This window comes from Schistocerca gregaria, unplaced genomic scaffold (genome assembly GCF_023897955.1).
Source record: "Schistocerca gregaria isolate iqSchGreg1 unplaced genomic scaffold, iqSchGreg1.2 ptg000665l, whole genome shotgun sequence".
NCBI lineage: Eukaryota > Metazoa > Arthropoda > Insecta > Orthoptera > Acrididae > Schistocerca > Schistocerca gregaria.
This window is the reverse complement of record NW_026062048.1, coordinates 16,113-42,214: the sequence shown is the minus strand read 5'-3', so window position 1 is coordinate 42,214 and position 26,102 is coordinate 16,113. Positions and strand designations below refer to the sequence as shown.

General features: G+C 48.0%; 9 protein-coding genes across 10 annotated transcripts; 5 read left to right on the top strand and 4 right to left on the bottom strand.

The window, feature by feature from the left end:
- Positions 1-5: 5 nt before the first annotated feature.
- On the top strand, positions 6-909 carry LOC126318352 (nicotinamidase-like). The gene is made up of 2 exons (XM_049993343.1): positions 6-262; positions 327-909. The coding sequence occupies exons 1-2, from the start codon at positions 6-8 to the stop codon at positions 907-909; spliced, it is 840 nt and encodes a 279-aa protein (XP_049849300.1).
- A 704-nt stretch (positions 910-1,613) lies between these two features.
- LOC126318303 (uncharacterized) lies at positions 1,614-2,767 on the bottom strand. Its single transcript, XM_049993297.1, has 3 exons — positions 2,561-2,767; positions 2,432-2,483; positions 1,614-2,368 (listed from the first exon to the last, which is right to left on the bottom strand). Exons 1-3 carry the CDS (start codon positions 2,765-2,767, stop codon positions 1,614-1,616), a joined length of 1,014 nt encoding a protein of 337 aa, XP_049849254.1.
- Positions 2,768-2,983: 216 nt separating this feature from the next.
- LOC126318304 (citramalyl-CoA lyase, mitochondrial-like) lies at positions 2,984-4,263 on the top strand. Its single transcript, XM_049993298.1, has 4 exons — positions 2,984-3,051; positions 3,137-3,253; positions 3,325-3,490; positions 3,549-4,263. The coding sequence occupies exons 1-4, from the start codon at positions 3,009-3,011 to the stop codon at positions 4,192-4,194; spliced, it is 972 nt and encodes a 323-aa protein (XP_049849255.1). The 5' UTR covers positions 2,984-3,008; the 3' UTR covers positions 4,195-4,263.
- Positions 4,264-4,449: 186 nt separating this feature from the next.
- LOC126318300 (uncharacterized) lies at positions 4,450-8,853 on the bottom strand. Its single transcript, XM_049993294.1, has 3 exons — positions 7,802-8,853; positions 6,259-7,683; positions 4,450-6,166 (listed from the first exon to the last, which is right to left on the bottom strand). Exons 1-2 carry the CDS (start codon positions 8,702-8,704, stop codon positions 6,556-6,558), a joined length of 2,031 nt encoding a protein of 676 aa, XP_049849251.1. The 5' UTR covers positions 8,705-8,853; the 3' UTR covers positions 4,450-6,166; positions 6,259-6,555.
- A 56-nt stretch (positions 8,854-8,909) lies between these two features.
- On the top strand, positions 8,910-11,790 carry LOC126318345 (monoacylglycerol lipase ABHD2). 2 transcript variants are annotated; one of them, XR_007557251.1, is made up of 7 exons: positions 8,910-9,272; positions 9,408-9,488; positions 9,565-9,691; positions 9,798-10,195; positions 10,259-10,397; positions 10,470-11,359; positions 11,487-11,790. XR_007557251.1 is itself a non-coding variant. In XM_049993338.1 (6 exons), exons 1-6 carry the CDS (start codon positions 9,028-9,030, stop codon positions 10,728-10,730), a joined length of 1,251 nt encoding a protein of 416 aa, XP_049849295.1. In that variant the 5' UTR covers positions 8,910-9,027; the 3' UTR covers positions 10,731-11,790. The 2 variants fall into 2 exon arrangements, 1 of the variants encoding a protein (XP_049849295.1); XM_049993338.1 differs by having other exon boundaries at positions 10,470-11,790.
- Positions 11,791-12,386: 596 nt separating this feature from the next.
- On the bottom strand, positions 12,387-13,527 carry LOC126318346 (uncharacterized). Its single transcript, XM_049993339.1, has 3 exons — positions 13,364-13,527; positions 13,231-13,286; positions 12,387-13,171 (listed from the first exon to the last, which is right to left on the bottom strand). Exons 1-3 carry the CDS (start codon positions 13,525-13,527, stop codon positions 12,387-12,389), a joined length of 1,005 nt encoding a protein of 334 aa, XP_049849296.1.
- A 3,790-nt stretch (positions 13,528-17,317) lies between these two features.
- On the top strand, positions 17,318-18,312 carry LOC126318339 (zinc finger CCCH domain-containing protein 15 homolog). Its single transcript, XM_049993333.1, has 3 exons — positions 17,318-17,433; positions 17,547-17,623; positions 17,680-18,312. The coding sequence occupies exons 1-3, from the start codon at positions 17,358-17,360 to the stop codon at positions 18,310-18,312; spliced, it is 786 nt and encodes a 261-aa protein (XP_049849290.1). The 5' UTR covers positions 17,318-17,357.
- LOC126318338 (uncharacterized) lies at positions 18,308-21,625 on the bottom strand. Its single transcript, XM_049993332.1, has 3 exons — positions 21,401-21,625; positions 21,194-21,334; positions 18,308-21,110 (listed from the first exon to the last, which is right to left on the bottom strand). The coding sequence occupies exons 2-3, from the start codon at positions 21,320-21,322 to the stop codon at positions 18,330-18,332; spliced, it is 2,910 nt and encodes a 969-aa protein (XP_049849289.1). The 5' UTR covers positions 21,323-21,334; positions 21,401-21,625; the 3' UTR covers positions 18,308-18,329.
- Positions 21,626-21,931: 306 nt separating this feature from the next.
- LOC126318350 (DNA topoisomerase 2, mitochondrial-like) lies at positions 21,932-25,954 on the top strand. The gene has a single exon (XM_049993342.1). It carries the CDS (start codon positions 21,932-21,934, stop codon positions 25,952-25,954), a length of 4,023 nt encoding a protein of 1,340 aa, XP_049849299.1.
- Positions 25,955-26,102: the final 148 nt, after the last annotated feature.

Sequence of the window (26,102 nt, the reverse complement as noted above, 5' to 3'; positions counted from 1 at the left end):
CAAAGATGTTTCTTGCCGGGGGGCTCTCTGCCTGTCGAGCGAGGACGGGAAATCGTCCCGATCATCAATCGGATCAGACTCGCTCACGGCCAACACTTCAAAACTGTCGTACGTTTTTTTTTTTTCCATCCCCTGAAGCCCGAGAGACCAACACACGCCCCAAGTGCTTGTCGAAGGACTGGCATTGTCCAGACCACGTGTCCTTCGCGAACATTCACCCTGGACACAAGCCGTTTGACGTGATCACGCTCACATACAACTCGTACGTGCCTCCTCTCTCCCCGCCCCCGCCGAAAGCGCTCTGACTTTTTTTTTTTTTACGGCAGAAAAAACGAGCTCTGCAAAACGGACGAATCCGGAACCTGTCCGGACGCCGTGGACTGCCGCGCGGAGCTCGCCTGGAACGAAACGCGCCAGCTGCAACAGACCCTGTGGCCCGCGCACTGCATCATCAATGATCCAGAATCAGAACTGGACGATTCTCTGCTGACAAAAGAAGACGACCACTTCGTCTTGAAGGGGTCCCGCTGCTCCGTAGATTCCTACTCCGCCTTCTTCGACAACGCCCGCTTCGAATCCACCGGACTGCACGACCACTTGCGCGGGCGGGGCATCACGCGAGTCTTCGTAGCGGGCCTCGCACTCGACTACTGCGTAAAATACACGGCGCTAGACGCAAAGAGCCTGGGCTACGACGTGTATGTCGTGGTCGACGCCACGCGCGGCACCAGCCCGTCTTCAGCAGAGCGCGCGATCGAGGAACTGAAGAACAGCGGTGTCCGCCTGATCAACAGCTCGGAAATCGAAAAGTGTTTCAAAAAAAAAAAAAACGGCTCAGTTGTCGCTGTCACCTTACTTTTGGTCGCCGCTGCTCTGCTCGTCAGGCGCGCGAAAAAACGCACTCAATAAAAAAAAGCACCCATGGCGGGCACTCCGCCCGCCAAAATACGCAAGGTCGCAGGCCTATACTTCTGCTGGGACGCCCAAGGTACCACCGCCGAAAAGGGGAGAAGCTTTCTCGCGTATAACGCCTATTGTTGTGTATTCACACCTCCACAGATGTCATATCTCTGCGCACGAAACACAGGGTGCTGGGGAAGTTGGTGGGGTGCACCCCACCCGGGGGCGGACTCCCGCTGTTGCTGTCGAGCTACGAGGCATGGCTCTGTCACACGAACGGATGGGCGACCATCGAAGAATGTGTCAAGCTGCTAGACGAACAAGGAAAAAAACCAACGTACAAAAAATCAAAATTTGACGCCGACGTTTATTGGAAAGATGAGCATTGGAACGACCAGGATCACGCCAAGCGCCGTATCATTTGTGCTGCATACATGGACCTGTGGACTAAGGGATACTACGTTCAATTTTCTATGCACTCTCATGTAGACTTCGCCATTTACCCTTTCGATCCGCTGATCGTTCACGCATCTCACTTCTTGGTATGCCTACCTTCAAAATTCTCGCTGCTTGCGAGAGACTTGATCGCCTACAGCAGGTTGGCCCACTGCGCTAACAAAACGGTGGTCTTGGCCATGTCCGAACAGGATGCGCCGGACCCGAGTGACATCGTCTACATCGAGTTCGTCTGGGAAGGTACGTCTTGACACGTCCTACGACCTCTTCTTTGCAGAACTCACGTCGATAATCGTCTCGTACGCCATCGCGCTGTAAACCGAAAAAAAGATCCACAGGTAAATTCGGGGGCCAAGACCCTTCATGAAACCCGCGACGCCTTCCACTTTGTACAGGTTTCTGATCACGCGCAGCGCACTCTGTCTGTCCACCGCGCGCTGCAACCCAGTCTCTTCGACTTGAATCCTCGTCTTGACCACGTCCAACGGATTCGTCAAAAGCGTCACAACCGCCCCAGACACGCCCCCCGCCAACATGCTTGCGGAGCTGTGCTTGTGCGCGACGAAGCTGTCAGACGCCTCTTTCCTTCGCCTCGACTCCACCAATCTGGAAAACACCGCCTTGAGGTTCTCGTACATCGTCCACCATATCGCCGACGCCGGTACATAATTTACGAACGTGAGTCCTGACCCTAAATAAAACCCCCTCAAGCCGTGCTGCCTCCATATACCTCGGCAGATGCTCATCACCGATCTCGTCCGGGATACCTCTGGCGACCGTATGTACAACCTCTGCACTACCACGTCCACAGGACACGTCAACAAAATCGATATCGTGTCAGACACCGCCGCAGATGTGAAACTCACCCACGACGCCTGTCTCCCATCCACATTAGAACTCCGGCGATCCTCAATCTGTTGCAACCTATCCTTCATGTAGCTATAACTGAACAAATACACCCCAGAACCCGGCATGTGTCCCACCACCGTAGGCCAAAACCCAGGGTACAACCCTTCAATGCAGACTCGTCAGCCGCCTCCACCACGCCTGACCCCCACTAAGCATTGCCACGCACCTCTCCAACCTGCCTCCCTCACTAAACTCATCACCAATATCCACGACGACCTCTTCTCGCGTTCGTTAGCGACCGTCCACGTCCTTCTCTTCCTCAAAGAAAAAAAAATAAAAAATAAAAATAACGTACGATGTGTCTCTCCACTTGCAGCCGAGTACGAATAACCTCAGTAGGATGCGTTATGACCTGCTCCAACATGTAAAAGCAAGCCCCCAAAGAAAAAAACGTAGGAAGGTGCAAGTCCTTAAACGGCGTCTGCACCTGGTACACCACCTTCGGCCTCTCCGAACCCGTCCCTCTTTCCACTCCGTCAGTGCACTCGACCCCCTTATCCATCCTGTCCTCGCGCGCGTCTAAGCCACCCTGCCCTCAAACCAAAAAAAAAACCTCTCTCTTCAAAAGCGAGCCTTCGCGCCTCGAAAAAAATAATGATTCCGATTCGCAATCAACCAATCGTCAAAACCATAAAAGCCCAAAAGACTTCCGGTACAAAAAAAAAAAAACGCTAAAAAAAATGTACGCGCAAACGCCAAACGCACTGTAACTCCCACTCTCCCTACCACCGCCTCTGCACGCCATGCTCTCACAACAACTCATACGCACACAACCAAGTTGCTCGCGTACGCAGACCTCATCGGAGCCGTTAAAATCCCACAAATTGTTGAGCATGCTTTTGACAGGTTTTTTCCTCCCCCCAAATAAAAGCCCGCACCTTTCGATGCCCAAGCGCCTGTCGCAGTCTCAGCCACTCTGCCAGCTCCCGCCGTCCACGCCGCGTGCTCTTCAACGTGCCCGGATCTGACGAAAGGAAAATCCACAAAGGTGCGCGTCTCTTCCAGAACGCCCATCCTTCCTCCACGCGCAACGCCGCGAAAGCCTTAACCCAGCCGCAGCCCTCTCCCTCGATCTCGATGTCATCGTCCTAGACCTAGAAGACGGCGTGTCTCCAAACAAGAAACACGAGGCTCGTTCACTAGTCGGACAAAAACTCAAATCCTGTCACTTCGGCAGAAGCGAGCGATGCGTCCGAATAAATTCCTCCAATTCCGGATTAGAATTGTACGAAAACACACAACTCTCTACCACCGCCAACATAAACTCACCAACCCCTTCCCAGCGAAGACCTGAAGTCCCTCCTCCCCTTCTTGGAATACATAGATTCCATTTTAATTCCGAAAGTCGAAACGGCCGAAGATCTGCTATTTGTAGACGACCTCCTCTTGCAAAATAACAATACGCGCACCAAACTGTTCGCCGCCATAGAGTCCCCCCGGGCCCTGTTAAACCTACGCCCAATTTGCAACGCAACCCCAAGACTCGACTGTCTGATCTTCGGTAGCGAAGACTATGTCGCCAACGCCGGTATGACGCGGTCCTCCGGCCTGGAAGAACTTGCGTACGCCAGATCTAAAATAGTCACTTATGCCTCTGCGCACTCTCTCTACTCCACAGACCTTGTCTGTATCGACTATAAAAACATCGAACAGCTAAAAAAAGAATCCATAAGCGGATTCACTCTGGGATTCGATGGAAAACAAGCCATCCATCCTGGACAAGTAGACACCATCTACCAATGCTTTCAGCCGCCTATTGAAACTGTTGAATTCGCCAAAAAAATCGTTTCAGAATATCGCGCTCATTCTAGCGCAGGCAAAGGAGCCTTCGTCATCAACGACAAGATGATCGATCTACCCATGGTCAAATGGGCGCTGAAAGTTCTAAGCAAGGCAAGTGTACCCGTCGAACAGCTTCCGTCGGTGTAGCTCTAACAACCTAGAAACCGCGTAGAGTCGCAGGTGGTCTCAAAAAAAAAAGAACATTGTGTAAACTACATAAACCTCGCTGTGACTCTTCAATGAAATGCCACCGCTCCTCGACCAATTTCACACCCTTCTCATTCTCTTCCTTCCCCCTTTCCTCACTGAGCAAAAATATCTATGCCGCGCGCATTTCGCCCTTGCGGTTTTTTCACCACCCCAATGTTCTCCTGCCGTCACTTTTTACCGTACACAGAGAGCGTGAGGCAGCAGCACCCGCTTGTACAACATGTCCGTAAACGACGAGCTCGGCTGTGCGAACCTCGCTCGCAGCGCAGAGCCGTCCAACCTGCTGCTCTCAAAACTGGATCGTATGATCGAGGCGATTGACGCGATGAACCGAAACCACTCAGCACTCGAACGCAACCGAACCAAACCCCCTGCAAACAACGGCGGCCAAGGTGAGTCGACTCCGGCCCCGTTTCGGAAAAGCCCCCATAGAACTGACGACGCACCTTCAAAAGAGGAAGCCTCTGCAGCGAAAGACCAAGCACACGTGACAAGTACCCACAGAACCACTCAAAAATCCGAAAAATCCGAACAAGCACTTCAGCCCGAAAAAATATTCAAGCAAACCCCTCCTATCCAACACACAACAAACGCCGCCACGCAAAAAGATTCCATTGCCGTAGAAAATTCGAACATCAAGCTGTTTAAGTCCTTCATATACCAGGGTATTATATTGCTAGGACTCAGCACAGTCATTTCCCTGCTCATCAACTTCTACTTCTTCAACACCTCTCACCAAGTCCATTCAACGTAGGGGAGACCGCTCTGCCTCGATAAAAATCGCCATCTTGTATAAACACGCACACAAAAGCGCTCCGGGGGAAACCAGTACCTCAGACTGCCCACGTGCAAAATTGAAATCGCTTCGACACTCAACGAACGAAAAGAAAACAACCACGTCTTCTTGGTTACCTCGAAATTTTTTATTCCTTGTATTCCAGTCAAAAAGAACTGTAATAAAATACATATCAACAAAAAGTCACATCCTTCAAACGACAAAACTTGGCACTTGTCACAGGCCGCAGCTTGTACTCGGCCGTTTAGGCCCTGCTCAATACACCTGCGACCGAGTGCCACATGAGAAATACCTTGGTCCAGTCTCTCTATAGAGAGAAGAGCGAAGGAAGGACCAGTCGCGCCAAAGACATGCTCGAAGACACCCTTCGAGAGAAAATTGGCAACTGTATGCTAAAAAATTGTGTGACAAGACACAAAGTGAAATAGACGTTAAAAAACGAATCAGCAGTTTCGTGCTAGACGGAGACGCGCCTCATTGATCAGCGCATCGACTGAGGGGACCTCGATTTGACTGCCTCGTCCAGCTTGACAGTTGGGACATTGACTGATATATTGCTGATGGAGAGTGGAGAGAAATAGGTGCATTTTTTGAGCTTCTATTTGAAGGCAAGAGAGTAGCTTTGAATATTTGCTCCGCAAAGCTTGTAAGTTTGTTTTTTGCTGCGACGAAAAATGAAACGGTTGAAGAGAGAGCAAGTCGACATTCAGTTTTTCTAGCTTCGAGCTGTAAATTTTTGTGTGATCTAAAAGAGCCTGATATTGGACATTGAGGGATTGATAGCGTTCTGACTGGAGAGAGACTGCAGATTGGAGTTTGTTTTCATACATTTGTTCAAGTTCGGTAAGCTGTTGGCAGAGAGATTGACAATTCTTCTCGAAGTTTTCGATGCATGTCTCTTTGCTAGACAAGACCTCTTTCAGCCGCCCAACTTCATCAGAGAGGGATTCGACTTTCTGCAACAAGGCACTTTCGTTCTTGACAATTTCACTATAGCTCCGATTACTGTGAAGGATAGGGCGCGTAGTCGGACAGGGAGGGACAGTAGCAGGCTTCTGCGTGCTATGAGCGACTGTCTTTGGTTGTACTGCCCTGGTTTTAATGTCTGGGTTTCTGATGAAGCCGTTTTAAAAACAAAAAGTTAGAAAAACTTGAAGTCAAAAAGTCGGAAGCTGCGCATCTCTCTGTTCTCACCCTGGCCGTACCTCCAATGTTTTTTTTTTGAATCTGAAGAATAATAGAGAGATGCTGGCTTCTCGGACTCCGGAAAAGCGTGGGTTGGATAAGAGCCGCGGGCGCTGCTTGGAGGATTCGCGGTGCGGCTTGAAGTCGCTCCAAAGCGGGAAATACTTGTAGCCGTTGGGTGTTTGTTTCTGACAGAAGAAAGATTTGGCTGTGTGGCTTGGTGATGTGGTGCGGCCATATATCCGTGCTAAGAGAAAGTAGTAAAAAATTAACGAGAGTAACGCTAACGACTAGTTTTTTTTAATAGAAGAGTCTCTTTAGTCGTAAACCATAGAATTTTGTGTTTCTATTGCCTCGTATTTTTCGGCCATTTGTGTGAGCATAAGGATGTCGTTGATGATGGTGAATTTCCATCTTTCTTCTATATTGTATGGGATCAATGTGATCGACCTCTGATAAATGTAGCGTTCTTCGGCGAAGGTGACGTGGCCACTGATGACAAGCAGGGCTTGCTGCTGCATATTTGGCAACCATAAAAAGTCGCATCTTTTTGGGGGTTCGTGTTTGGAAGCTGGAAATTCCAGAATGCACTGGATGATATCGAAGGCATCATGGGCATAGGTGTTTTTGCAAGGCGCTCTGCCTATGTCTTCGACTCGAAATACCTTGCAAGAGAAATAGCTTCCTCGTGCGCGGTAGGCGCCAGTTAGTTTTTTGCGGTCGGTATCGAAGGTGCACAAGAGCAGTTCGATAAACAAGTTGACATGTTCTTCTATTTCGCCCTGTGAGAAGAAAAACGGGTTGTCGGCGGGTAACAGCTCGGAGGACATATCTCGTTCGATGTCACCGAAGGAAATTTGAAGGGGGAACTGTTCATGGTCCAGTACCAGCAAATTCGGGATTAATTCAAGAACGAGCAATCTGTAATCGCGTTCGAAGCTGATTGGATTGTTCACGAGAATAAGTTCTCGCAGCATAGGAAATTGAGACAGAATTGAAATATCGTGAATGGTCCGGATGATGTTGCCCCCCAAATCTAGGATACGGAGATTTTGCAAGAAGACAAGTGGTTCCAGGGGGAATGCAGACGATATGGCATTGTCGCTGAGGGACAGAGTATGAATGTTTATGGCATAACTGAGAATGCATTCGCATAAACTAGACAGAGACGGAGGAAAAGAGAAAGAAATACCACTCGAGTAATTTTTCAAGCCCCATTTCGTCAGATCGAGTGATTCTATCTGAGGTCCGAGCGGTATAAGCTGATTCAACGCTTCTTTTAGTGCTTCCGGATGCAAACGCAGTCGAGAGCGTAGAAAGCAGAGACGAATCGAAACAGGCTGTATGCCCAAACTCGTAAATTGGAGTCCGTTCAGTTTCATCAGGGCAAGCGCGTCCGCCGGAGTTTGAACTTCAATCCACAGCTCGTCTTCGAAGACGCCATACTACGGTAGAGAACAACAAACCGAAGTTAATTCACATGTTTTTTTTTGACATATAAGATCCAAAAAATGGCCAATTGCGGGCTTTTCGAGAGGAGACTTTTTGTGCATTGACACGTACGTGATTGAATTGGAATTGTGTTCTCTCTCCCAGGGTGTTTAGCACGGATACAGTGGAGACTTGACTTGAGAAGTTAGAAATGCAGACGATAATATTTTTATTCTTGAGAAAATTGGCTGTATCGTGTGTCAAGTAAGGGACCTCTCTTGTAGCCTGTGTTGTGATCCAAGGGTTGGATGAGGTGGATAATGACTGTGAATAATTATCGGTGGGTCCATCTGAGTAATAATTCTGACGATTAGAGGTATTCAAAGGATTTAAAGGAGCCAATGCACCGCTATTATTTTGTCTATTGTATGCATTTTGTGTGAAGGTTTTAGCGTCTTCGTTGTAGTAATAGAGAGAATCATCCTCGATTACCGGTCTATCGACGCGTCTTGGGCCTCTTAATGCTACCAGCTGGCCGTTTTTAGAGGGTATGTAAGACTGGTTCGAATTGCGAGAGTTGGATGACATGATGGGCCGAGAGTTATCTGTTGAGCCTTTAGCATATTGTACAAGTTGTCCTTTTGGCGGCTGTTTGTAGAGTGGTCTGTTTGCTCTAACCATCGCTTGCTTACCTTGATTGGAGGTGGAGGCTGAATTGCCACGATAGAAAAAATCGCCGTTTCGTACCAAATATTGAGATTGTGGATTCCATCGGTTCCCTACATTCTGCTGGACGATGTTATCTAGCTTGTCTGAATTCCGGCCATCTCTGTACTGGTTCTTATTGCCGCTAGACGTTTTTTTTTTGTGTGTGTAACGCGCATTGTTATGAGCATTCCGATATGTGGGATGTGCTTGAACCTGGTTAGACGAAGCAACACTTGGCCGATACTCGCCAGCCAATATACGATCAGAGTTGCTTATAGAGCGTCTATCTTCGGCCTTCGGCTGTTGATTCGCAATTTGAAAGTTCATGTATACACATGTGTGCGTTATATATATATAGAGAGAGGTAATTTGTCGGCTAATTTGTATTAGTAAAGTAAGAAGGAGGGTGTTATTTTATCGCGCGTACGAGCTGCGTGAAGCGCGCGGTATATAGTATATAATATATACAAGAGTAACAATATATACAGGCATAATATATTTTACACATAATATATATGCGTTTTTTTTATTAATTCTATTCTATCAGAAGACACACTCTCTTCTATGCTCTGTTTCGAGTTTTTAGAACCTTCGACTCGTGGATTCTACCTAAAATTATAGGGTTTCTTCCCATCTTTTTCGCTGCAAAAATGTTCTTTTTGACGTTACTTGCCTTTGCTGTCCTCTGCGCTGTCCTGATGATAACATTCAAAGTCTACTTCAGAGAAGAAGAAGTAAAAATTATGTGCAGCGACACCAAATTTAACAAATTCATACTAGAAAACTGTCCATCGCTCAAAATCTATGATAGAATTCCTATATGGGGACTGAACGGACATTTACAGACGTGCTATGCGAGCGCTATTAGAAAAGGACCTACTCATTTATGGAAAAGGTAGGGTCAGGAACGAGAGTAGCTAACTTTTCTTGACAGGACTTTTGTTATTGTGGCGTTTGGCATTCACCTGTTAAATTTCTCTTGAGATATCGCACGTATATAACTGACTTTGTTTGTTTTTGATATCTACAGAGAATGCTTAGAAAATAGTGATGGCGAGGATTTTTGGATAGACTGGCTAAACTCAAAGCCTAGAACTAATGCAATTATTTGGTACGCTCGATACTATTTTGGCAGCTTCCTTTATATATTATCGAAAATGAGCATGCTTACGTAAAATTGATTTCAGCGTGATTCCTGGCATTGCCGGACATTCTGGAAATGATTATATAAAAAACTTTGCGCATTTCTGTCAACTTGAAGGCTATCAAGTAGTCTGCTGGAACTGGCCAGGCTGCGGTGACCATGTTCTCTCAGTACGCACGTGGTTCTCGGTGTTATGCGCGTTTCCTACTCTGGTTTCTCTAGCTCAAAACTTCATACACGTCTGAATGGCTGACAGCTGATTTTTTTTTGAAAAAGCATGCGAGGATGACTACTTTGGGAGATGCTAAGCACCTCAAAGTGATGTTCGACCACGTTTTTAAGAAATACCCTGACGTTCCTATATATGCCGTTGGCTTTTCTCTGGGTGCAAATATGCTTTTGAAGTATTTAGGACAAGAAGGGAAAAATGCAATTGTCAAAGCAGCTGTTTCAATCTCAGCCGGATATTGCGGTGAACGAGGTCTGAACTTAATTAGAAAGAGAACATTCTATTCAAAGGTATTAGCTGGGAAATGGAAGGTCGTCATAAAAAAACACGAGCATCTATGGAAAAACCACCCTGCGATTGATTACAGTAAAATCCAAAAAGCATCAAGTCTAGAACAGATCGATTTATTACTATCAACAAAAATTCTGAACTACAACACTATCGAGTACGAATGCCAGATTTGAGTCTTTTGAAATATGTAAACAATTTATTCTGACGTTTTTTTAAGGGAATATTACGCTGCCCATGGTAGTTTAGAATGGCTGGAACATATCAAAATTCCGACGCTGCTATTGAATGCTCTAGATGATCCAATTGCACACTCACAGTTGGTCGAGGCTGCTAAGGGGAAAATAGGTCTGAATCCTGTACGTGTGTCAAAAAATGCGAAAACGATCGGTGAGAGAAATTTACTGACGGCGTTGCTTCCCTATGACCAGAACATCATATTGGCAACCACGAAGAAGGGAGGACACATGGGCTGGGTTCAAGGTGGTTTTTTCAGACCAGAGTTGAAAATGTGGATGGATAGCGTGAGCTTGGATTTCATTAGGGCTGCTCAAAAATTACAGATGACTGAACGGGGGAGCGAGACGGGTTTAAAATGTAGAGGAAGTCTGAACAAGTATTCGGAAAACAACCCCTTTATGAAAGAAAGAGATGGATTTGTTGCTGGGACAACGATGTTAGAACGTGATTAAAAAGTGTAGTGTACGCAAAAAAAATGTTGAATCTGACCTAGCTTTTTTGTTGAACGACCGAGACTGTACTAAATTTCAAGATATTGGGGCATAGATCGCATAAAGCACTCATCATATACGGATTGTTTGACTAAATAGTGGTTAACGATACACTAGACACATTATCATAAAGGGAGAGAGACAGGATGCTAAATATTGCATGATTTTCGTATTGATTCTTCAGAATAAAAAACATGGCAAGTAGATGAAATGTTTCGAAAGCTTAGCGAAAAAAAAGACATGTGCCTCTTTCTTCAATTGTAGAAAGAGGCACCTGTGCCATCCCGTTTTAAAAAAGGGTAGTCTAAGCTCTTGTACGCCAGTAAAACATTGGCATTTTTCGCCAATGTGAATTAGATCATGTACGACAACAAAGAACTACAGTTTTCTGTATTTTGTATACAGTAGCTCGATATGGCATTGTATCATACATCTACGCTCCACTGGACTGCGTAAAAAGGAAGTCAATTTTTGAACGCTCTGCCGTTGAGAGCCCAAATTTGGATTTCCTTCGCGCTCGTGGTGTCGAAACTATAGCTGCAAGACTTGAAAACCAAGTGGCAATGAGATCCACGCACATATAATATACGGTACACACGTAAAATAATGCATATCAAATCGCGTTGTAGCTCGATGCGTTAAAACTGTATACAAATAAATTTCAGTTGCGTAAAAAAAAGTGTCGAGCAATCGCATATACTTACGATTCTTCGACAGATGGACTTTTCAGTGCGCTTCTACAGCATGTATGCTCTTAGCACTTTGACGGAATACGGAGCACCTATCTCGCGACATGAAGCGTCGAACGAGGTTGAAATGACAAGTGGGCGTGATGAATGAGGACCTCACATGAAGGCCATTGGTAGGATCCTGTTCAACAATGGTTCAGCATTCCATCCAGTAGACCTCCACAAGACGTCAAACAATTGATAGAAACAAGAATTTTCAAAATCGACTTTTTTTTACATCAAAAAAAACCAAGCATTGTATTGTTATAATTCCTTAAAATCTATTATTGCAAATGGATCTCTTGAAAAACCTAAATTGTCAACTGGAAAAGTGCGCACAAATATTATCCGAAAGCGATCATGTTGACATCTATCAGTCTCAAAAAGGTACATACATGCACTTATTGAGAAAAAAAGTGTTTACCTGACTTTTTATAGAAATGAACGAAAGCCTGCAATCTTTCCTTTCGACTGCCAAACAGCTCGAACTCTTTTTTATCAATCTTGAATTTCAAAACAAGTATTTTTCTTGCAAAAGTCCCGAACAACGTCTGCGCTCCCAAATAGATGAACTGAGAACAAAGCTACAAAGCAAGCAGGCTCTGGTCGGTTCTATTAAAGCTCGTATCGAGCAGTGGAAGAGTAAGTTTATTGCCCTTCAAGAACGACAAAGACAAGTTTTGTGTCATCCTAATTTCCTAGAAGATGAGAGTAACATGATTGATTTTGGCGAATACAGTCTTAATAAATACCGCCCAAGCCTTAAAGAGGAAGAAGGATCTTCAAGTTTATTCGATGAAGACATGGACGAAGAAGACGTCTAAACTTTAAGATTTGATAAATAATTTGTATCATTGCTTTATGCCCACACGCGTAACATGTAGACTTGCTATACAACGGATTGCGCACTACTTGTTGAAAACATGCTGGAGATGCAATCACTCAAAATACTTGGTGCGTCCGGAAGGCCATTTCCACAGTACATACCCGATTCAACATTTCTTTCAATCACCTCAATCAATCGATTGGGAAAGGTAAATGATGCGCATTCTTGACTCCCTTCAGAATCGCAACTTGATTTCGCGGAGAATTTACTATCATGGCTTATTGATGTATTAAATCGGTCACTACCACAATGATCAGCTCCGTTGTTATTCGTATGCTGACCAATTTCTCTCTTGTCATTCTGATCTGTCTTTACCAGACTTAAATCTAAGCCCATCTTACCGGATACCTTTTCAGATACGAGGATATCGCCCTTACATTTCTCTTTCGATCCTATCTCTGCGCCTCCTGAGCATCCAAATCTATTCTCTTCTAATTGATACTGCCGCTTAGCACTAGCGCTCTCGCACTGACTCTTCCAAATCTTTCCAAAATCCGGCGGCAGAAAGACTGAGCTTTTGAGCGACTCAGTGAAAGACTCCAGTTCTAGTGCCCTTATCTGAAGACACTCCACCGGAATATGTTGGTACTTATGAGCACCATTATACGCCTTCGAAGCGTGTCTCTTGCATGTTCTGCGATACGTAAAACAATGCTGATGCGGCTCATAGCACCCGTCTGGAATTTGGCAACAGCATTTGTTTTGACACCAATTGCACGAAAATGTGTTCAGAGAAATGCTCGCCAGGCTGACTTTTAAGTGAACTTCGAGACAATGGCGACAGTAGACTAAAATCACCGCATTAATTTTCTGTCTAAGTTTTTAACTTAAAAAAAAAAGTACCTACCATGCGAGCATGTTGAACAACTGATATAAGTAGAAGCCCTGGCCGATCTTTGACTCCTGCGCATGTGATCGAGAGAGAATAGGTAAGTTAAATTGCATATGTATGCGTGAAAGCATAAGACTGAAAGACGGACTTTGACGTCCTACAATGATGACAACAGACGTTAACCGCAGATTGCGACCTGCGAGTTTTTTTTGTAATGCGGGACAACTTGGCGGGTGCAGCCTTAATTGAGCTTTCAAATTCAGAATTGTGAATTTTCCCCAAAGAGTGATTGTTCGTTTTGACTTCTTTCATAGTCAAAAAGGAGATTGGAGCTCATAATACCAGGACTCTAGTTAAAAATATCGGAATCTGGCACTTTGTTAGGTAGGAAAAGTCAGTTAAAAATAAAATCCATAAATTAAATGGCACGAAAATGTGGTTGTAACGACTATTTTTTTGAATTGTTTTTTTCTGTTGGGCAAGGGCAAATACATGAATGGCCAGATGGATCCAGTCTACCAAACCTTGGATTTGGATTGAGCAACACGGGGTTTGGAAAATTTCTCATTTCAGGATACGCGCCGCGAGACGAAAATGCTTTTAGAATGAAGCAGTCTTTATGCATGCGCTCTATTGGCTGAGAAGTCTGCACTTGATCGACAAGGATCGATAGCAGAAATGCAGATAGATGAGAAGCATAGTGGGTAAAATAGAACGTCTGGCTTGTGCTAGAGATATATTGATATCTTCGTTTGACGAGCTGTAAATTTTTTTTAGCGGATTAAAGGGTTGGCCTATATACAGCGTCGTACGTGTTTGGATCATTTTATACAAACCGTCTGCCGTACCAGAATTGCGCCGGAATAATGACCATTTATGTCATGATAGGCGTTTCAGGAAGTGGGAAGACTACTATAGGAAAGTATCTGGCAACTAAGTTGGACATTCAGCATTTTGACGCAGATGATTTCCACACTGATGAAAATATCTGCAAGATGAGAAAAGGTTAGATAGGGTTTGTAGAGGATCACTGATTTTCATCCAGTTTATTTACTAAAGTGTTGAACTTCGACAAAAGGCGTTCCTTTGACAGATGCAGACCGGGCTCCTTGGCTTCATCGCATTTACGAAAAAATACGAACTCTGAGAATCTCTAACACGAGCGCTGTCATAGGGTGTTCTGGTCTGAAGTCGAAATATAGGTCCTACATTCTAGGTGTCAACTCTGAAAAGGAATGTTCAAGAGCGTGGGTGGATTCAAAGGTGATCGTTGTGTTTTTGAAAGGCCCTTACGAGTTGTTGAAAGAACGAGTTAACAGTCGGATCCATTTTTTTAACGCATCCTTGATTGATCGTCAATTCGAAATACTTGAAGAGCCAACAGAAGAGGAAATCAGAAAACTAGGGTGCGAAAAATTGATCGTTATTTCGGTCGATCAGTACAACATAGAAGAAGTGGTACAAAAAATTGTCGAAGAAACGGAGTGTTCAAACAAAACTGGCTTTGATTAGAAGAGAAGGGTGGCAAGAATTGGGGGTGTTTTTTGTTTACAGGCGAGGTTCTTTTGTAGAGTGGATTCTGTCCAGATTTGATGCGTACAACGTTTTTTTATAGTAACAAAATTTGCGATGCAATTGGATTTTGTGTTCAGAGAGATAAAGGCATCGGCTTCACAAGGGTCCAGAAGTGTATTTAGTTGTCAACGCCTCGGCTTTGGTCAGATTCATGCCAAGAGTCTTCAGTGACTACATCACATTTGATGTAGTTGGAGGATGGTAGTAGGAAAGTGGGGGACGTGTCCCAGATGGGGTATTTAGGTTTGTATTTGATATCAATGCTCGATTTCATAATCTCGTGATTTTTCAAAAATCTCTCTTTTGTGTAAATATAATCGTGTTGATGGGCCGGCTCGTTATAGGGGGTTAGGAGACATGGGATTTCTTTTGTTCTAGAGTCATCGCAGGTGATGAACGGGTCGATGAAAGGAAAGAAGATGATTTCGCCTAGGTCGTCGATAAAAATAAATAGTCCCATGATGACCGCCTTGGGACAACTTCTAGCGAATTTATTCCATCCTGGGATATTGGAGAGTATTTCGATGTCTGATTGGTGGATACCTCGGATATAAATGGAGGTGCCAATGTCAGTCATGAGCTGGTAGATACTATTCTTTATACGTATTTCCCACAGATTTTCCCAATAGATGAGGCTTTTATTGCATGGTTCTGAATGGCAAGATTCAGTTCCTTGCACAATTGAGACAGATGGCTGTTTAGAAAAAACGATCCATTTGGCCAGTGACGCTCCCTCGTTTTGAAAGGTGATCCAGCAGTTACCGAGTGTACGAGCTTTAGGTACTCTTTTGTGGAATTCATTGAACAGAATACCGAGTTTGCGGTGCTTGAATGGCATGTCATATCCCCCGACATGTTTGATGACGCGGTGGATGATGCGGATGGCATAGATTGATGGTAGTTGAAGGATGTCGCTTCTACAAATGTACACGTAGCCGAGGTAGCAGTTTTGCTTGACATATTTGTTAAGAAAAGTTTCAACGACGCGTTGCAGTTTTTCTCGTACGAACTGAAAGTTTGATATGAGTGATTTTAGGTCTTCCAGGGAGATGGGCGCAGGGTTCTCGGATTGAAAGACATGGTTTTGCAGAACTCGGCGAATACGGTTTCGCTGACAAGTGAGCAAATTATTGCTGGGATCGATAATCCAAGGTTGGTTATTTCTCATCAGAGTGGCCATAATTCTGGCTTTTTCGACGTTGAGAAGAGGTCTTAGTAGAATGAGTTCAGGGGAAACGTTCCTTACCCAGGCGATTCCGGCGAGGCCATCAGCGCCGGAGCAACTGGCCGCGCGAAGGAAGAAGGTCTCGACGTTGTCATCGAGGGTGTGACCAGTCAAGATAGCTGTTTGAGATGATGATGTTTGTTGTGACAGGTGCTCGTGAAGGGCCTGAGAGACTAGTGACAAGACGATGTATCGTTTGTCTCTGGCGGTCTCCTGATAGGGAAAAGAATGTGTATCACTGAATTTACGCAGTCGGAATGTCAGGTGTACGAGATTTTGTCGTTCTAGCCAACCTTCGACCCATTTGGCTTCTATCGAAGATTCTCGGCGGAGACCATGATCGATGGTTATAAATATTGGGAGTAAGTTGTATTTTTTTGCGTAATTTTTCGTCAGCCATGCTAGAAGGGTAGAATCGGACCCTCCAGAAATAGCGACGATGAGTGTTTTGCATTTGGGTGGCAGAATTTGTTGCATAGTGTTTTCGAATTCTGAGTCGGAAACTGGGGTCAGATGGTGTAGGTTACATTCTTCGAGTGACGTCCATCCACTGGTTTTTCCAGGTAGGACTATGTTTATGTGATAGATTGGACTGGAATCGACGAAGGCGCGCATTTTGAATTTAAGAGAGATCAAGGGTTGCAGCATACGAAATTTAGTTTTACAACGTTCAGAAATGGCGTCGACAAGAACTTTGGACATGGGAACGTTTGAAAAGCTCAAAAGTACGCAATCCCAATACGGCTCGTTTTTCGAGCCATTAGAGTAGATGGGTATGTTTTGAAAGGCATGTTTATCTAGTTTAGGGGAACAAGTGGAATAGGCTGAAAAAGAGGGAAGGCGGATAAGATGGGTGCGCAGAGATGGCAGGTGCAGATTTGTGGGGTTTGATAAGCAGGAAAACGGAGTATTTCTTGAGTTTGTGGATGCCTTTCGACAGATTTTGATGCTTTTTGGAGTCAGCAGATTCTGGGCGGAACGAAACAGGACTTAGTATACATATAGAGTATTGGTTGGTTGGGGTGCCGGAGAGTAATAGCTGGGTAGTGTTGTGTTGGGAAGATGTAGGGAAATTTTCGTACATTAAAAAATTGGGCGATTGGCATGTGCAGGGCTTGATAGTTGTATATAACAACGCCTGTTTGCGCGAGTGATACTTTGGACGGGTTTGTTTTTAGGGAATCGGGCGGAAGGGATGGTGACGTGGAGTCAGAGGTTGAGGGTTTTGCGGTGTACGGCTGACAAAAAAGTTTTCTAAAAAAAAAAAAGTTGTGGGGGTTGGTATTTCTTTTTGCTAGTGACAGAAGTGTTTGATTTAGAGTGAGGGTGAGGTTGGCTAGTCATGGTGAAAGGTGGGTCAGGAAAGAAGACGCCGAACGCCAAGAAAGTGGCGAAAATGGTTGAGGAAAAGACATTTGGTATGTGTGTGAAGGTGATGGCGTTTGAGCGAGATCGGTCCCGAGTTGAGTGTCGTGATTTTTCAGAAGCAAAATACAAAAAAAAAGCGTGAATTCATTAACTTTTTTTGAAGGGATGAAGAACAAGAAGGGCAAGAAGAATCAGAAGATAATTCAGCAGATGACGTCAGCGCTAACTGGAAATCAGCGAGTATGTTTTTTTTGGTTGTGCGCGTGCGAGAGAGAGGTCCTGATTTTTTTTTTTAGAAAAATGCAGCAGCGAAGCCAGTATCGAAGAAGCAGGCGAGGCAGGCCCACGAGGAGGAATTGAGGGCGCTCGGATTGTTCAACGTGGTGCAGAAGAAGGAAAAGGTGCATGCTCCCGGAGGTGCAGGGCCTTCGGATTCAGGAGAAGTCCAGGCGGCGGCGGTGGAATTGAACAAAGTGGAGATTTCCGACAACTCAGAAAGGACGTTGGAGGACGTGATTGAAGACATGCGCCGAAACTTGGGGCCCAATTTGACGCCGGTGACTCCGGAGACGTTCAAGTTATGGAAGGACAAGAAGAAGAGGGAGAAGCAGGAGCGAAATTTGAGCAAGAGTTCGAAGAGGGAGCGAGACATTTTGGTGGGGAAGGTAGCTATGACCGGGAGGGAGTTATATGATAGGAAGAAGGTTGAGTTTGTGGATGACGAGAAGGCCTATGAGATGATTAAGGAGAAGGAGGATTGGACAGCTGGATTGGAGCAGCAGATGAGATTGAATGCGGAGGCCAGAGGGGTACCATTTGACGTGAATGAGTACGAATTGGAGAAGCAGAGGATTATGAAGTTGATACAGGAACACGAAAAAGTGGGGGATGAGAGTTTGTTCAATGAAGAGGGCTTGGTCGGGATTTGATTTTAAAAGGGCTTTTTTTATTTGGTTTTTTTATCGTAATGGCGAATTTCCGGATCGTCTAGACAGGGAGCTTCGCCAAGAACTTTGACAAGTTTCGATTCGTCGAGTGAGATGAATCGTTCGCGACTGGAGAATGGTTTTTGTTTGAATGTGGGGACGAGGAGTTTTCGGGCGATATCAAAAGGTATGATAGTGTGCGCGGCAAATAGGATAAGGAGCCACTCGTAGATGGTCAGAGGGACGGTACGAAGGAGCTGGCCGCCGATGTAGGTGAAGAGTATTTGTATGAAGAAAATGAGTCCGATGACAAGGATGAAGTTGGTGTTGGAAGACAGGTTATCAAAGAGGCTGATGGTTGGGGTACGGACGTTGAGTGCGTTGATGACGTTGATGAAAATGAAGAAGGAGAAGAAGGCGGTGAGGAAGGCGGCGGATGAGGGGACTGAGTCGCGGACAAAGAGGTTGGATATCTGCGGCGTTGAAAGGATGAAGATAGACAGACCGGCGATAAACGTGCCATTTAGGAGTATCGACGACCACATTTGCGGAGACACAATAGGTTCATCTCGTTGTATAGGCTTTTCGTACATATAGGCGTTTAGGGCAGGTTCACCGCCGAACGCGAATGCGGCGAGAGTGTCCATGACCAAATTGACCCAGAGGAGTTGAATGAGCGTTAGGGGGAAGTCTATGCCCAGAAATGGGCCGAGGAAGACGATAAGAGTTGACGCCATATTGATCGTCGATTGAAACACGATGAATTTTCGGATAGACTTGAAGATGGTTCTCCCGTACAGAATGGCCATGGCGATAGAAGAGAAGTTGTTATCCATGATGATGATATCAGAGGCTTCTTTGGCGACCTCGGTCCCGGATCCCATGGCGAAGCCTACATCCGAGGCTTTGAGTGCGGATGCGTCGTTCACTCCGTCACCCGTCATACCCACGACCATATTCAGGCGTTGAGCTACTCGTACCAAACGGCTTTTGTCGGTGGGGAAGGCGCGAGAAACGACTCTCAGGTCTTGTATAGATGACATGAGCTGTTCGTCGCTCATTTTTTCCAGGTCTTTTGAGCTAATGATGGCGTTTTTAGGTTCGTCTTCTTCGAGCAGCTCACCGACTTTTCTCTTATCGAAGCCAAACCTGGACCCGTGAGGAGAAAGTAGGCCCGTCTGATGCGCTACAGAGACGGCGGTCTCCTCGAGGTCTCCTGTGATCATTACCACTTGAATTCCTGCTTGCTTTACCATGCGAATGGCGTTCTTCGATTCCGGACGCACTTCGTCGTATATGCCAAAGCAGCCGACCAAGACCATGCGTTCCGGTATCTTTATGTCCGCCCCGAGGCGTTTCTCGGAAGTGGCCAGCGCGACGACCCGCACGCCCCTCGCGGACACCTTTCTCACATAGTCTCGAATTCCCTCGTGGGACTCCAATGAGCGAATTTCGCCGTCTGCCGCGTAGTAATAGGCGCAAGACGGCAAGATGATCTCTGGCGCTCCCTTCACCAAGGACATTTCAAGTTTTCCTTCTACCAAGTTCCCTCCATTTATCAGTGGTCCCAGACTGTACTGGAGAGCGGTGTCCGTCGCTCTCACCCTCACCTCATTCAATGAAAATTTGTGCGTACTGTTGAACAGTATTTCTCTTCCATGCTCCAAACACTGGCTTGGAATGGTTTCATTTGACCCTCTGATGAAGCCCAAAAAAGCCCTGTCTGTCGCGTTTCCTCCTATCAGTTCACCGTCCCTCCCCATGCGGGCGGAGGTCGAGTACCGAATCGCGAAGTCGACCACCTTTCGCAGCGCTTCGGGCACTTTTTTCAGCGCCTCGTAGGTTTCCAAACTCCCTGTCACGAACAGGTTTGCCTCCAACTTCCCCTCCGTCAGCGTGCCCGTCTTGTCCACGAACAATACGTTCAGCGATCCCGCGGCTTCGATCCCCAACAACTTTCTCACCAGTACCTTCGACTTCAGCAGCTTCCTCATGTTCAAGGACAAAACGATCGCGATCATCATCGGCAGACCTTCCGGCACCGCCACCACAACAATGATGATTGACAGAATCAGCGCCGTCACACAATCGCCCAAAACGCCCTTCCAGTTCCGCAGATACTCATACACGTTTGCCATGTCGTATTGCTGGTCCATCAGTATCTGCTTGAACAAAAAGGAGCACGCGATCAACACCGCCCCAACGTATCCAATCGTGCTGATGTTTTCCGCCAATCGAACCAGCTTCACTTGCAACGGCGACTCTCTCTCGTCCGTTGTCGACAACTCCTTCGCCAGACGTCCGTACTGCGTCTCCACGCCCACGTAGTCAGCGACGATAACCGCTTCGCCATCGTTCACCACGCTCTCTCGAAAAACCATGTACTTGTCCGTGAACTGGGGATTCTGGCACTTGTACCCCTCCGGTGCCACCTCCTTTATCACCGGGCACGGCTCGCCTGTCAAGGACTGTTGGCACACACACAGGCAGCCCTCCACCACTCTGCCATCCACTGGGATCTTGTCTCCCGCCTGAATCAAAATATAATCACCCTTCACGATGTTGGATATCGAAATACTCGCCAGGCAGTCGTTCCGAAACACCTTGCTTCGAAACCGACTCGCCTCCTCTTGGAGCCTCTGAAAACTCGACTCATTCTTGTATTCGCTGTACGTAGACACAAAAGTAGCCAAAAATACCGCAAACGCTATCCCAAAGCTCTCCAGCCACTGCGTGTGGCCGGCGTACGCCAACAACATCGTCACGCCCAGCGCCAACAGCAAAATCTTGATCAACGGGTCCTTTTTGTCCCTCATCCTGTCAGCGCTACATGTAATACACACACACTAAAACAACGAATTCTCTACCCCACACACACACATACGTCAAAATTGTCACCAAGCTTTTTCCAAAATGACTCAATCCTCGTGGGCGGCAGTGCGTTCGTCCCGTACGTCGCTTCGGAGGCCCTCACCTCCTTGTCGGAGAGGCCCTTGCAGTAGCTCCTCACCATTTTTTTATTGCTCTGTAAGACACGTCAGTCCTTCCCTTGTCGTGCGACACTCGCCTCGCCTTCGAGATTTGGACGTACCTTCTTGACTTCTGGATAGGCCTGAAGGGGCCAGTCGAGTTGGAGGAACCGATAGACCTGATGGCACCGAGTTTGGAGTCGTTTGTCGTCGCAGATGAATGCCTCTCGAAGGAAAAAATTAGGCAACAACCCCCGCCTCTCTGTTATTTGTTCGCAACGTCCACCTACACCCCGTCGGTCGCAGTTGGCAGTGTTTATATTTGTCGCCTTGAAGCCTCGAAGTGTGAATACAAAAAATTTTTGTAGATATATTATGACAAAAAAAAAATTTCGTCATGCGCTCATCTGGTTGTCGGAGTCGGAAACGCTGTGGACTGAGTTGGTCGGCTCTTCGCGCAGCCACGGTCGCTTGCGTTTTTTTTTTAAGCTGGCTTTAAAAAATTGCTCGACGGATATTTCTTTGCAAGAGCAATTGGTTTTCTCTCTCTTCTGGACCTTTTCGTGCTCAAGCTCGCTCCATTCGTGTTTGGTCCGGCCTTTCTTTTTTAGCACTGGGAGCGCTTCTTCGGGTCGATCCGACCCAGGAGCAGAATGTACGGCGCACTTGCATGCTCCACAAGGTTCTTGGCGGATCGCGGAAATGCCGAGCGACAAGGCCTAGCGAGTCGGCGGGACCTTCTGGCGTCCGGTCGAGTTCGCGCGCGTTCGAGGTTTCCAAACAGCATTTTTGGCAGGATTGTTTTCAGGACCTGTGCGGCCCTCTCGGACGCTCTTCGGAGTTCAGAGCCCCAGAATGGTCTCCCGAGGTCGTTCTGTAGACAAGAAGAATACCGGCCCCTCAAGGGACCCCCCAAGGGACCCCCCAAGGGACCCCCAAAGGGACCCCCCAAGGGACCCCCCAAGGGACCCCCCAAGGGACCCCCCAAGGGACCCCCCAAGGGACCCCCCAAGGGACCCCCCAAAGAACCCCTCAAGGGATCCCCTAAGGGACCCCTCAAGATATCCCCTGAGGGATCCCACAAGGGACCCCACGAGGGACCCCACAAGGGATCCCACAAGGGACCACACAAGGGACCACACAAGGGACCACACAAGGGACCACACAAGGGACCACACAAGGGACCACACAAGGGATCCCACAAGGGATCCCACAAGGGGGGCGCAGTGCCAACACCCTCCGCTCTTCGAGGGCGCTTCGGCGCCCCTGCCGACGCGGGCAGGGTTGACACCGGCGCGCCAGCTTGGTTCAAGTCAACAGAAAGGAACCTCGAGGAGATTTACCAGAAGAAGACGCCCATCGAGCACATCCTGCTGCGTCCGGAGACTTACATTGGATCCTTGCTGTCCACGAAGCAAAACCAATGGGTGTTGGATTCTCGCACGAAGAAAATTGTGTTCAGGGAGTGTACCTACGTGCCTGGCCTGTACAAAATTTTCGATGAGATTCTCGTGAACGCGATTGACCACAAGCAGAGAGACCCCGACGGGATGAAGTGTTTGAGGGTGGACATCGACGCAGAGGCGGGGACGATTGCGGTGTTGAACACGGGCGCCGGAATTCCCGTGGAGATTCACAGGGAGGAGGGGATTTACCTTCCCGAGCTGTTGTTGGGGCATTTGTTGACCGGGAGCAACTTCGACGATGGAATTTCCAAGGTGACGGGCGGTCGAAACGGGTTCGGGGCCAAGTTGGCCAACATCTTCAGTCGCGAGTTTACGGTCGAGACCTACGACGGGCGGTCTAGGAGGTATTATCGCCAGTCGTGGTACGACCACATGACCAAGAAGAGGGACCCCTTGTTGACCGAGAGAGACGGCCAAGACTTCACGAAGATCACGTTCAAGCCGGATTTGTCCCTGTTCAACATGGGGAGCTTGAAGGAGACAGATATTTTGTCGGTTTTGTACCGCCGTGTGTACGACGCGGCTGTGTTTTTGCCGACGAGCGTCCACGTATTCTTGAACGGGGCCAGGGTGCCGTCTGACTTCTTGCAGTCTTACTGCATGGGGCTGGACGACGGCGGACAGCTGGTGATTGCGGACGTCGGGGAGCGCTGGAAGGTGGGCGTGGGCGCGGCGCCTTCGCCCGAGCAGGCTTGCCAGCTCAGCTTCGTGAACGGCGTCAACACGTTCTACGGGGGGACGCACGTGAACTACATCGCGGACCAGGTCAGTCGCTACGTGATGGACAGGCTGGGAAGGAGGCAGAAGGAGTTGTCGATCACGTCCGCGCAGGTGAAGCTTCACTTGGTTCTGTTCGTCAAGTGCCTGATTGAGAACCCGGCGTTCGACTCGCAGATCAAGGAGAGGCTGATGACGCCGGTGGAGCGGTTCGGCTCGTCCTGCATCTTGGACGAGAAGTTCTTGAAGCAGGTCGTGTCCAAAACTTGCATTTTGGAGTACGTGACCAGGCAGGCCGAGCACCAGCAGAAGCTCGCCTTGTCGAGGTCCTCGGCGCTGCGCAAGAAGAAGCTGATCGAGGTGTCCAAGCTGGCCGACGCCAACGAGGCCGGCGGACATCGGTCTTTGGAGTGCACCCTCATTGTCACCGAGGGAGACTCCGCCAAGTCTCTGGCGATTTCCGGGCTGTCCGTCGTGGGCAGGGACACCTACGGCGTGTTTCCCGTCCAGGGCAAGCTGCTGAACGTCAGAGACGCCAAGACGTCCCAAGTCGTCGAGAACAAAGAAATAAGAGACCTGATCGCGGCGCTCGGCCTCAATCCTCAAAAATCGTACGAGAACTGGGACACAGATTCGAAAACGCTTCGTTACGGAAGAGTGATGATCATGACCGACCAAGATCCGGACGGCTCGCACATCAAGGGCCTCTTGATCAACTTCCTGCACCACTTTTGGCCGCGACTGGTGCGTCGTCCCGAATACCTGTCCGAGTTCATCACGCCTATCATCAAGGTCACGGCGAAGGGCAACGGGCCCGAGGAACCCAAGTCCTTCTTCACCATCGCCGAATACCAGGCCTGGAAGAGCAAGCTGAGCGCGAGCCAACTCTCCAGATACCGAATCAAGTACTACAAAGGCCTCGGGACCAACACCAGCGAGGAGGCCAAGCAGTACTTCTCCGACCTGAACAAGCACGTCGTCCAATTCAAGTGGGACTCGGGCGCCGACCAACTCATCGACATGGCGTTCAACAAGAAAAAGGCCGACCAAAGGCGCCAGTGGCTCCTGAGCTACAACCCCTCCACCTTCATCGACACGAGCGCGGGATTCGTCGACGTCACCAAATTCGTCAACCACGAACTCATCGCGTTCTCTCACTACGACAACGTCCGCAGCATCCCCTCCGTCGTCGACGGCCTAAAACCCTCCCAGAGAAAGGTCCTGTACTCCGCCTTCAAAAGACGCCTCTTCGACGAAATCAAAGTCGTCCAACTCGCCGGGTACGTCAGCGAACAAGCGGGATACCACCACGGCGAAAATTCGCTTCACGGCACCATCGTCAACATGGCTCAAAGCTTCGTCGGCACCAACAACCTACCCCTCTTCACTCCCTCCGGCCAATTCGGCACCCGCCTCCAAGGGGGCAAAGACGCCGCCAGCGCGCGCTACATCTTCACCAAACTCAGCAAGTACGCCAGACTGCTCTTTCCAGAAGAAGACGACCAAGTTCTCAACTACCTCAGCGACGACGGATTCCCCATCGAACCCGAGTACTACGTCCCCATCATCCCTCTAATACTCGCCAACGGCTCCGAAGGCCTCGGAACCGGGTGGAGCACCTCCATCCCCACCTTCAACCCCCTAGACGTCATCGACAACCTCCTCAACAAAATCGACGGGCACCCCCTGCGCGAAATGACCCCCTTCTTCCGCGGGTTCAAAGGCCAAGTGCTGCGCTCCAAAGACCACTTCTCCACCACCGGGACCTTCTCCAAACACGCCAAGTCCATCCACATCACCGAACTACCTGTCAAAAAATGGACCAACGACTACAAAATTTTCCTAGACCACCTCGTCAAGCAAAAAATCGTCAAGGACTACTCCGAATACCACACCGACGACCTCGTGCACTTCTCCGTCTCCCCCTGCAACGACCGCCTCCTCACCCTGGAAGACAAAAAAATCGTCCACCTCTTCAAACTAGAACAATCCTTCTACACCAGCAACATGACCGCCTTCAATCGCCAGGGATCGCTCCGCAAGTTCCTCAGCCCGCTCGACATCATCAACGAATTCTACCCCGTGCGCCTCGAGTTCTACGAAAAGCGCAAACAATGGAAAATCAAACACCTCTCTTCCGTCGCGAAACAACTCAAAAACCAGTCCAGATTCGTCGAGTGCGTCGTCTCGGGCACCCTCAAACTCTCCAACCAACCTAAACCATCCATCGTCAACTCGCTGCGCGCGCTCGGCTTCGACCAACTCTCCTCGCCCCCCTCCTACTCCTACCTGCTGTCAATGCCTCTCTCCTCCCTCACCAAGGAAAACGTCCTCGCCCTGGCCCAACACTGCCAAGACACCCTCTCAACCCTCAAACAGCTAAACAACACGCTCCCCACCGACATGTGGCGCTCCGAACTCCTACTCCTCAAACAAACCCTCCTCTCGGAACGCTGCTTCCACCCCCCCACACAAAAAAAAATAAAAAAATAAACGCTCAAAACCCCCTACATCCCACCCCACCCAATCCACCTATCACCGCCCTCCACGCCCTCACGCCTTCCTCATACCCATATCGCTCCGCGTCCCTCAACACCCCCTCAACCCCCAACTTCGCCTCGACCTCGTCCCCCTTCATCCA